At 42.0% G+C, this 12,310-nt stretch overlaps 1 protein-coding gene across 1 annotated transcript in view; it reads left to right on the top strand.

Annotated features, from left to right (window-relative positions):
* Positions 1 to 10,227: 10,227 nt before the first annotated feature.
* The window catches only part of LOC110323877 (oogenesin-2-like), a 6,537-nt gene continuing 4,454 nt past the window's right edge, over positions 10,228 to 12,310 (top strand). The window contains exon 1 of the mRNA XM_021201224.1: positions 10,228 to 10,287. Within this exon, the coding sequence (XP_021056883.1) occupies positions 10,258 to 10,287 (30 nt within the window). The 5' untranslated portion in view covers positions 10,228 to 10,257. The remainder of the gene's footprint in view (positions 10,288 to 12,310) is intronic.

Genomic DNA, 12,310 nt, shown 5'->3' with positions numbered 1-12,310 from the left:
ATTTTTTAATGAATGTTTCTTTTATGAATGTGGGTGTCCTTGAGTTTGAAGCATAGGTGTTCACAACTGAGAAGTCCTCTTGGTGCATTTTTCCTTTAATGAGTAGGAAGTGCATTTCCCAGTCTCTTCTGTTTACTTTTGGTTGAAATCTAGTGCATCATCCCATCTCACTTCCTGTGTCAGCTTTTACTCTCTGAGTATAGGCATAGACGGGTCTGGGTCCCAGCTTCATCTCCCATTTTCTTGGGAGAATTCTACTGGCTCATAGACAAGGCTTTATTGAACTCAGAATTCCGTCTGCCTCTGCCTAACAAGTACTGGGGTTAAAGCCACAATCACCTGGCCTCAAGAAATCAGTTCTTGATTATCAGTCTGGTCTAAGATTCTTCCTGGGTATAGATTTGAAAATGAGCAAGTGGGTGGAGGGTCAATTATTAAATCAGAGACTGACTTTGCCTGGGAGGGTGTGGCTACCAAGGAGCATCCAGAAAATCACAGGGTCTTGGGACTTGGAGTGAAGATTTCTCCTGTCTAAATATAGAAACCTCTCACCAGTGCATCAGTAAATCTGTCGTCATACAGCCTAGTCTAGCCTTGTCCTCACTTCAAGTAATATCTCTATCTCTATCTCTATCTCTGTCTCTGTCTCTGTCTCTGTCTCTGTCTCTGTCTCTGTCTCTGTCTCTGTCTCTATCTCTATCTCTATCTCTGTCTCTGTCTCTGTCTCTATCTCTATCTCTATCTCTATCTCTGTCTCTGTCTCTATCTCTATCTCTATCTCTATCTCTATCTCTATCTCTATCTCTATCTCTATCTCTATCTCCATCTCTATCTCTATCTATCTATCTATTCATGTTTTTTTTTTCTTTTTTGAGATGAATTCTGTCTACATAAGCCTACCTGGCCTGAACTCACAGAAATTTCCAAACCTTGGCCACTTGAGGACTCCTTAACCAGAATATCTAAGTGGGTTCTCAATTATCAATCTAATTATCAATTGGGTCATTGTGCTTTCTAGGGGTTGTTTTGGTTTTGTTTTTTGATACAGTCTCAGTAAGAATGTCAGGGTGACCTTGAATTCAAGGCAATCCTGGCTAGAATGACAGGTATCAGCTCTTCAAGTGCCTTCACTGCAGATCTTTATTTGTGAAGATACTTTCTCAATCTGTAGACTGCCATTTTGTCTCATTGATGGTATCCTTGGCTTTACAGAAGCTTGGCAGTTTTATTAAGTCCCATTTATCAATTGTTGATCTTGAAACCTGATCCATTGATGTTCTGCTTAGGAAACTGTCCCTTGCCCCATTGTATTCAAGGGTATTCCCCACTTTCCCTTCTATGACATTTAATGCTTGTGGTCTTTTGCTGTGTTTGAATTGAGATGGGGATTGCATTATATCTGTAGATTGCTTTTTGTAAGATGGCCATTTTTCACTAAGTGGATTGTAGTTACCCTTTAGCAGGAGAGATCATTCTGTCTTCTGATATCTTCTTCAGTTACTTTCTTCAGAGACTTGAATTTCTTTTCATACAGTTCTTTCACTTTTTTTAAAAAAATATTTTTTAATGCTTTTTAAAGATGATTTTTATTTACATTTCAAATTTTCCTTTGCTTGTTTCCCTTCAGAAAAATCCCCTATCCTCTGCTCCCTTTCCCTGTTCCCCAACTCACACACTCCTGCTTCCTGGCCCAGGCATTCCCTTATATTGGGGCATAGAACCTTCACAGGACCAAGGGTCTCTCCTCCCAATGATGAGCAGCTAAGCCATCCTCTGCTACTTATGCAGCTAGAGCCATGAGTCCCACCATGTGTTTTGTTTAATTGGTGGTTTAGTCTCTGGGAGCTCTGGGGTTACTGGATAGTTCATATTGTTGTTCCTCCTAGGGGCTGCAAACCCCTTCAGCTCCTCGGGCACTTTCTCTAGCTCCTTCACTGGGACCCTGTGCTCCAACTAATGGATGACTGTGAGCATCCACTTCTGTATTAGTCAGGTAACGGCAGAACCTCTCAAGATACAGCTATATCAGGCTCCTCTCAGCAAGTTCTTGTTGGCATCTGCAATACTGTCTGTGTTTGGTGGTTAGTTATGTGATGGATCCCCAGGTGGGGCAGTTTCTGGATGGCCATGCCTTTAGTCTCTGCTCAAAACTTTGTCTCTCTCACGCCTTCCATAGGTATTTTGTTCCCCATTCTAAGAAGCATCTAAATATCGACACATTGGTCTTCCTTCTTTTTTTAGTTTCATGTGTTTTGCAAATTGTATCTTAGGTATTCTGAGCTTCTGGGCTAATATTCACTTATCGGTGAGTGCATATCATGTGTGTTCTTTTGTGATGGGGTTTCCTCACTTAGGATGATATCCTCCAGATCCATCCATTTGCCTAAGAATTTCATGCATTCATTTTTTAATAGCTGTGTAGTACTCCATTGTGTAAATGTATTCCATTTTCTGTATTCATTCCTCTATTGAGGGACATCTGGGTTCTTTTCAGCTTCTTGCTATTATAAATAATACTGCCGTGAAGATAGTGGTGCATGCGTCCTTATTACAAGTTGGAGTATCTTCTGGATATATGCCCAGTAGTAGTATGGCTAGATCTTTTAAAACAGATTACCAAGCCCTTTCAAAGGCTCCAACAGGCCCCCCTTGAGGCCCAGGCCTTGGCCTTACATCTTCCTGACCTGACTCGTCCCTTTTCCCTCTATGTAACAGAAAAGGAGGGATTTGCCATTGGAGTCTTGGGCCACCAAATAGGACCTTCTTTTGCACCTGTGGCATACCTGTCAAAAACTAACCTTTAGATCATCTCTTCTCATAACCTGTCACAGCTCCTAACGTATAAAGGATTACAGACTCTACCTCCCTCTAGAGTTCTCTCTTTTCAGACTGCGAGCTCTCCCCAAGCGACCTCTCCTCATCGCACCTTTTGAGCTCATGTACTGATGTCCAGTTCTAACTCCTGGCTTCTCGCCAAGCGCTCTCCCCTTCTAGATCATTTGTTTACCCCATTACTCTTCGCTCTCTCCTGTGGAACTTTGATGACCGTCACCTACCTTGACCACATTCTACTTCCTGCCCATTACCTGTTAATATTGAAGACCAAATCCTTTTATCTCCTCCAGGTCATCAACCTTCACCTCTCTCTCCAGAGTGGTAGGGTCCTTTTAAGGTAATCCTTGTAACTCCTACAGCTGCTAAGCTCGAGGGATTCTCTCATTGGGTCCAACTGTCCCACCTAAAACCCTACATTCCCCCACCTAAAAATGAATCCTCTTTATACACGTATCAGCCCTAACAGGATTGTGCTCTGTTAAGCTCCAAAAGACATCAAGACCACCCGTCTTGTCTCCCATCCTAGAGAATGAGGCTTCACTCTGACAGCCAAACCCGACCTCGCTGGATGAGACACCAGATTAGTTGTAGCTTTTTCATTTTTTCCCTGCTGTTCATTTCCATCAAGGGTAGTCCCTACGTCTGGAGATTCGAAGTTTGAGAAATGCCTGCTGTCAACAAGCAGACTTTCCAAATAAGATCAGGAAACTGCTCCATAGCTGGGTGCCAGGAACCGATCCAGATTGCCATTGTCCCTATATCTGTGGCTCCATCTGCATATTATGACCTTTATACCTGTTTTCTCTTTGACCAGACAAAAGATTATTGCAGAAAATGGCCAGACGAGTATGGGGGCTGCCCATACTGGTCTTGTGAGATACACATGCTAGGGATATGGATTAATCACTTCTATTGATTCCACAAGACATTCTTCCTCTACATTCGAGACCCATGGGAGCCCAGGTGGGAAATAGGAGTTGCTGGTAAGCTTTACCACAGAACTCAGCCCAGCTCCCAGTAAGTACCATCCACAACCAGAGATAATATGTCTCAATCGCCCCTTGTGTTATTAATCTTATCTCTACATTCCTTCAGTGACAAGTACAAAAATTTCTAACCAAACTGTCAACCAGCTCCTGTTATAGGATTACCAGCCACTGCCCACAAAGAAATCACTGTCTATAGAAGAACCTGATTCAGACGATTGCCGTACAAACTCTGATGTTGAAGACCAGATATACCCTGAAAATTGACGACGCCCCTAAACAGCAGGAAGTAGCTTAAGAGACACGACGCCCCTATTCCCTCTTCACCATTGGTTTCCCCTCTCTTTTTCTCCCCTTCTTTTATAATAAGAAGGGAGGAAGGTTAGCACCAGGATACTCCTAACTATGTGACCCTTGACCTGCGTTGCCAGGACAACAACCTTCTATCCCACAATCCACTTGGCTCAGTTCCCGCCCTCACTGGTGTGATGTCACTTTCTGTATAAAATAGGAAGCCACTCCCTCCTCTCTCTCTCTCTCTCTCTCTCTCTCTCTCTCTCTCTCCTCTCTCTCTCTCCCCTCTTCTCTACCCTTCTACCCACTTCGACGCTCCCCTATTCCCACATAATAAACCTCTTCCATGTGGAACACCTTGGCCTGGTCTGCTGCTTGGTTTATCCACCCAAAATATAAAACTCTGGATCTGTTGTTATGTCATATCCTGGTTCCACCATGATGGTGATGTAATTAGTTATGGTGTGACTTGAATAATAAGACTCTATCAAAACAGCTTCCCAGGACCAGCAGAAAGGCCAAGCTTCTGTGATGGAGTAGCCAGAACAGAGCATAGATTATTCTCTATGAACTACATTCAGAGTACTGGCATCCCAGTTGTGTCTCACCATATGTGTTATGCTTATTTTCCTAAAAAAAAAAAAAAAGGGTCTTCCAGCAAGTTCACAATATTCCAGACTAAGCACTAGCTTGAAAGAGCTCAAATGTCAGCAGGTGAGGTAGAGTTCTTAATTATGGGATCACAAGGTTCTCTATTGTCTATTGTTGTTGCTGTAGAATCTCTTCTGTCCCAGTCTAGATATGGACAGTCTTTGGAGCAAAACTAACCTTGGTCTTCTGATTCTCCAACCTCCTCTTCTCACGTGCAGGAATTAGAGGGGTATGCTGCTGAACCCCACATATTGAGGCTTAGAATGACGTTTGTGATCACAGTTCACTTGTCAAAAGTAGCCTAGAGGAATCAGGGTGCCTCTTGCACTCTAACTGCCTCAAAAAGAGACAGTGGCCAGATGTAAACAAATAGCTTCACTGTTGGATGTGAGGAATCCACTCCTAGCCACACTCAAGAGTTCATGGCTTGAGGATGAAGTGTTCAAGACTAGCCTCAGCTGGGTGACTCTACATCAGACTTTGCTTTATAAATAAATTATAAAAAAGAAAAACACATGGATGGGAGATCAGGATGCACTACTGTAATATGCTGAGGCAGATTACAGTATCAGAAATCTGGATTCAGGGTCTCATGCCCATGCCAGCTAGACTTTGGGGGGGTGTAAAATAGAAGATGCAGGAGGAGATGCCTTCCATGGACAACTTCCTCATCTCCTTGGTTACTCTGTGAGTCACACCATAATCTGTATGCAACTGGGAATTATAGGAAGATAAAAAGTACCAGGTGAGTGCCTAGCATGATTAACCTGGTTAGTGTCCCCTCCTCTATAAACCAATGGACACTGTAATGCAAAAGACATTTAAGGCATGCCCATGAAATTGGCTTTGCTTCCTAGGAACCATTTGTTCTATGTGACCTGACCTGCCATAGTTGACATATAAAAGTACTTTGATGATAGGGAAAAAATATCTGATCAGGCATGGGGTCCTGCTACATCCACTCCAGTAGTGACTTGTGTGACAGGCCTAAAACCCTGGATGCAGTCCTGAGGAGAAAAGTTCACAGAAACAATCTCCTGGAACCTTGCCATTCCCATAGCACAAAAAGCTCCAAATTTGTCCCTGCAATAATGTGGAGGGTCTTGCATACTTTCTTACAGTATTTTACTGAATAAGATTTAGAAATCTCAGGGCAAGCTACTCCCATATGCAAGAATTTACCATGGCCTAGGAAGAAGGAAGGTTGTGGTCTAAGAAGGAACTAGAATAAATACTTAGAACTATAGATAACTGAGCCACTACCATACAGAGGAATTTACAATGGCCTAGGGGGAAGGTGGACTATACAATATACTAGAATTGGAACTATGGCAAAGGCATGAAGCCCTTGCCCCTGGCTTCTAAGATTAAGATGACCTTAGGTGAAGTTGCTTTTGATCCCAGTTGTTAACATTGATTTTATCCCAGTTGGTTCCTGTTAGCTTTTAGTATGAATTCCTCTGTTTTGTTGTAAAGGTAATTTTGCATCAGATAACTTCAATGTACCTTGAATGGCCTTAATGCATCACTTCTTTGTTTTCTGTAATATATAAGACTCATGCTCATTTTGACAAAAACTGCATTCAGATACAGCACACTCCCTTGTGTCCTTGTCTGTTTGTCACCCTTCTCGTTACCAACTCCTGCCCACCTGTCTGGAACCATGATTTCTCCTGAGGATTGAGGGGGACCGACAGAGGCTGGTCCGCAGTAGGGACCAATGCCCTTAATCTCAGAAAAACAGAAGCAGATTACCATGACTTCTTATGCCGTCTGGTCATCAAAGCATATTGCAGAGAAGCCCAACTACATAGTAAAACATTGTCTCAACAGAAATATGGAGATAGAGGTGATGCTAATTGATGGTTCATCCTTAACGAGCATATCTGTTCTTTCAACCACCCCTGTATCCTGTACCAGCTTCAATTGTATGGTTACAGCATTCTATAACACCAATGACAGGTAATGAGGTGCCTTTTTCTGTTCTCCACTGGTACTGTGGAGATAGGAAACAAAGGATAAGTGAAGGCAAACCTCTCAAACACATACAGAAAAAGTTATGCGTTTTCATTTCTTTCTGCCCGAGAAACAAATACAGCCTGTGAATATGCATGTGATGTAGATAATATCTAATTCTGATATCTAGTAGAGATCAACCTCAAGTGGACTCTGATTCTAGTGGTCCTATCCCAGCTGTCACTTGTGTTTAGGGCATTCCTACTGAATACTTCCTACAAAGAACTGTTTCATGGACACCAGATAACAACAGTGACATTGAAGCAATGGAGCCACTAGTTTATATTTTCATAAACATATCAATGAAGATAAGAAATATGAATTAATTGCTTTATTGCTACTGGTGATGGCTACAAAAGGAGTGCAGAGGTCAGCTTGGCAAAGTGTTATCAAAACAAAGACTGGCATCCCAAATGAATAGTGACAACTCAGGTTTGCACAGAGTAAAGGCTGTAGAGAAGGAAAGAGACATTTGTCATCTACTAGTGTCCTTTGAGTACAAGATGATCTCTGAAGAGCTGGGCATGGTGGCGCATGCCTTTAATCCCAGCACTCGGGAGGCAGAGGCAGGCNGATTTCTGAGTTCNAGGCCAGCCTNGTCTACAAAGTGAGTTCCAGGATAGCCAGGGCTATACAGAGAAACCCTGTCTTGAAAAACCAAAAAAAAAAAAAAAAAGAAAAAGATGATCTCTGAAGAAAGATGGCCCCATAAATATGTGCTGAGCATGCTGGGTATGGTAGTACAGCACTCAGTGAGAGAAAGTGAGTGAATGAGGATCTCAAGTCCCATCTGGGACACAGGAGAGAATTTTTGAAAAGTAAATTAAAATGTAAAAGAAGCAGGAACACTCTCAGTTTTGTTCTATTGAATCTTTCTCTGAGGTGTTGAGTCTTTCAAAGGACCCAACTGAAATTCCAAGTCATATCAGCTCACAAACACCTAAAACTACAGATCCACAGGATTCTACTACTTTGGCTTCTGTATTTCATCTATGTTAACATTTCTCATTAAAGACACACACATACACATAATTAAATATAAAAAAATTAAAGTGTGACAAATGACCTTATCACCCCCAAAATTGAAAATTGATTATATATATATATATATATATATATATATATATATATATATATCCAGCATACTGAAGTGATCATGTGATTAAATATTCACAAATGCTTTTCATTTAAAAGGTATGTTTTCTTATTTTGGCTATTTTGGGTTTTGGTCTTTTTTCGTTGTTTCTTTGTTTCTTTCCTTTTTTTTTCCCCCACAGTTTGTACTGGAAATTGCTCTGCAGAAAATGCTAGCCTTCAACTCAGAGATCTCCCTGCATCACCTCCTTACTGAAGTAGAGACTTCTAGTTTCTTTGGAAAGTTAGTTATAAGAAATAGTATTTTCCTGGGGTATACAGGTGAAAGGATGTCTTGCTAAAGCAGACACAAGAAAGACTGTTTTCCTGAAGCAGACACAGGTGAAAGGATGCTTTAATATAACAGACAAGTAAAGGATGCTTGATTAAGGAGTAAATATGACCACACAGACAATGGGAGACCAGTAGTAAGCTTTGGTTTGAATTGCTCTAGCCCACTACTTTTCACTAACAGCACCTATGTATGGTTTGCTTTGAGCTAAACTTGTGATAAAACTGCTATTAAGATTAACTTGCCAAGAACGACTTGTGAATTTCCTGTGCCAGCTTGCTGCTTCTGTGGCATCTCCTGAATCCAATTGGCAACCCTGATGGTTTCTACAGGATTGAACTACAGCTGCAGATTCCTGCCTCCTTCCTTCTGAGAGGACTGGACTGGAACAGATTTTTCCTGGGCCTTGGGCTGCCTTAATTTCTGTGTATCCAGGATCTCAGGATATCATTCAGCATACCTGTCCGCAGGGACATGACTGAGTCAGAAGAGGTCTGATAAATCACTAAGTTGCCATATATTCATGCAATATCTTAGGAACTGTAAATCTTCCCCTTTCCAGAAACTACCAGAAGGCCAGAGTCCCTGATCTGGCAGGAGAACTCAGGGTACTCTGTTGTATTCTATAGAGGTCTCAAGTCCAAACAGTCATCAGTTTCAGCATATGGAGGCTCTCACAGGAACCAACCCATATACAACTAACCTTTGTCGCACCAGGTAATAAAACCTGCTCCTCTGAATCTCATTTCCCTTTGGAAAGATTATTCAGGAGAAGACAATGTGTCCAGCCTCTTGTCATGGCAAAATGATACTGATTATCTATTAAGGCCCCCAAAAGAGGCAGTACTACTATCATATGTCCAACAACATAGGTTCTGCTTTCCACAGATTGAGTCTGCCAAGGAAAGATTGAGGACAAGCTCTGAAATGTATGGCATTACTCTTTAACTTGAAGTTATTATAATATCCTGTGTGACAGTGGGATTTATTATACTAAATTGGAGAATCAGGTAGGTCTATGACCTGGGGAGCACCTGGCTGCAGATCTGGAATGTGTCTGAAATTTAATAGTGATCCAAGACATTTAAATTTCCTCTAAGCATCTCTGGAGCCATATAACTGCATAAGAGTACTCTGAGAAACTGACTCTGAGAAACTGTGAATCTGGGATAGACATGCCAATGAATCCTTCAGCTTGTATTGATTTCCCTCCTGTCCTTTCTCTTCTCTCATTCTTTCTGTGGTAGCTGTGGAATTTGCACACTGAGACAGGATGCTCTAGACTTTAAGACCATTCTGGGCTGTGTGGTGAACCCAGTGTCAGAAATCAAAGAAGTCATCCTAACAAATGAATGTTGGGAAAGCCTACACAGGAGAGAAGAGTTAGAATTACAAACTTGGTCTTTTCAATCTCACTTTCCATGAAGTGCTGGAGAATGGAGGAGGAAACACAGGAATCACTGGGCTGGGGCTGGGATAAAGATGAGAGCATATGTGGGATGCAAGAGACCTTCCAACATGCACCTTGCTGGCCTGATACAGCCATTGCTGTGGTTTCCTGCCATGCCCTGAATCNTGCCCATGCTGATACTCACAGGCCTCAGACTAGCATGCTGTGAATAGTGTGGGCTGTAACTAGAAATTCATATCCTGCGTGTTGACCTCAATATATAGTCAATAAGAGTTTGGGTATGTGCTATATGCTTGGAGTCTAACTGTGGTTTTGAATTCAGAGATCCACCTGTCTCTGCTTTACAATTGATGTGATTTAAGGCATAATTCAAACCACTTTGCTTCAATAGAACAGTTCTTGACTCTCTGTCTGGCCTAAGAATCTTCCTGTCTATGGACTAATCCAATTTACCTACACCATCCAAATCTGAAAATGAGCAAGTGGGTAGCAACTCAACTATTGAATCAGACTTACTTTGACTCTGAGGGTGTGGCTACAGAGGGAGGGTTCAGCTGGAAACTATATAAAGAGTCAAAGCAGGCATAGAAACTATCAGTTTCTTAAAGCCTGGAGTTAGAGCTTTCCCCGGCCTGAATATGGTGATCTGTAACCAGTGTCCAGATCAAGTAAGTCCCTCAGCTNCATAAGGATGCTCATGTCATACAACATAGTCTAGCCTTGTCCTCACTTGAAATTTGTTCATATAATGTATTACTTCGTGGTTCTTCTTTTTAAAGATGAGTTCTCTCTAAGAAAGTTTGCCTGACCTGTATGCTAGATATTCTGTTCTCTTTGACTTATATCTACTTAACAATAGGTGTATGACATGCATGCCATTTTGGATCTGTGTTACCTCACTCAGGATGCTATTTTCTTTCTTTTTCTTTTTTTTCCAATTTTTTATTAGGTATTTACTTCAGTTACATTTCAAATGCTATCCCCAAAGTTCCCTATACACCCCTCCTTGCTCCCCTACTCACCCACTCCCACTTCTTGGCCCTGGCACTCCCCTGTACTGGGGCATATAAAGTTTGCAAGACCAAGGGGCCTCTCTTGATGATGGCTGACTAGGCCATCTTCTGCTACATATGCAGCTAGAGACACGAGCTCTGGGGATGCTGGGTAGTTCCTTTTGTTGTTCCACCTATAGGGTTGCGGACCCCTTCAGCTCCATGGGTACTTTCTCTAGCTCCTCCATTGGGGGCCCTGTGTTCCATCCAATAGCTGACTGTGAGCATCTACTTCTGTGTTTGCCAGGAACTGGCATAGCCTCACAAGAGACAGCTATATCAGGATCCTTTCAGCAAAATCTTGCTGGCGTATGCAATAGTGTCTGCATTTGGTGGCTGATTGTGGGATGAACGTCTGGGTGGGGCAGTTTCTGGATGGTAGGATGGTATTTTCTAGTTCCATCCATTTGCAATCAAAATTTTTGATGTACTCATTTTTTATTAGCTGCATTGCATTCTATTGTGTAAATAAACTATATTTTCTGATCCATTCTTCAGTTGAGTGCTATCTAGGTTGTTTCCAGCCAGCATGTGGCTATTACAAACAAGGCTGTTATGAACATAGAGGAGCAAGTGTCCTTGTGGTATGGTGGGGCATAATCTGGGTATAAAACCAGAAGTGGTATAGCTGGCTTGCCAGGTAAAAATTTTTCCAATTTTCAAAGGAACAACCGGATTGATTTCCAGAGTGGTTGCACCTGTTTGTAATCGCACTAGAAATGGAGGAGTCTTCTCTTTCTTCACATCCTTACCATCATGTGCAGTCGATGGAGTTTTTTTGTTTTCTTTTGTTTTGTTTTATCTTAGCCATTCTGATTGTTACAAGGTGGACTCTTAAGGTCATTTTGATTTGCATTTCCCTTTGAGCATTTCTTTAAGTGCCTCCTATTCATTCTAGCTTTTTTCTAGCTTTGAATTAGGGGAAGGGTTGAAGAAGCTGAAGGGGAGGGCAACCAAATAGTGATTCCACCAATCTCAACAACTTGGATGCCTGGAAGCTCCCAGAGACTGAGTCCCCGGCCTGGCAGCATACACAGGCTTGTCCAAAGCACCCAGTCCATATAGAGAAGAGGACAGCCTGGTCTAGCTTCAGTGGGAAAGACTTGAGGACCTAGAGAAGGGGGATGCTGACTGGGTTGGGGGGGAGAGGAAAGCACCCTATTGGAGGAAAGGGGGAGCAGAAATTATGTGAGGAACTATGGGAGGGGCAGTGGCTGGAATGTAAATTAAAAAAAAAAAAGAATGCTGGGCCTTAAAATCACAAAGATTCTCCTACCACATCCATCTGAGTGCTGCTTAACCAGAATATCCAAGTGTGTTCTCAATTACATCTAATTATTAATTAGGCCATAGTGGTTTCTGTGGGATTATTTTTTTAGTTTTATTCAGTTTTGTTTTTTGTTTCTTGAGACAGTCTCACTAAGAATGTCAGTGTGACCTTCAATTCTAGGCACTCTGGACCGGAGAGTCAGATGTAAGTTACTCCTGTGTCTTGAGTACTGATGTTTATGTTGCTTTAAACCTGCTATTATTTGGTGGGCTTTTAATCCCAGCAACAGGGAGGCAGAGGGAGGCTGTGAGTATCAAAATAGCCAGATATTATATATGTCTTTTACAAAGGCAAAACAAGGGGCTAGAG

Source organism: Mus pahari, chromosome 6, assembly GCF_900095145.1.
Source record: "Mus pahari chromosome 6, PAHARI_EIJ_v1.1, whole genome shotgun sequence".
NCBI lineage: Eukaryota > Metazoa > Chordata > Mammalia > Rodentia > Muridae > Mus > Mus pahari.
The sequence above is the reverse complement of the archived record's forward strand: the minus strand, read 5'-3'. Positions and strand labels throughout refer to the sequence as shown.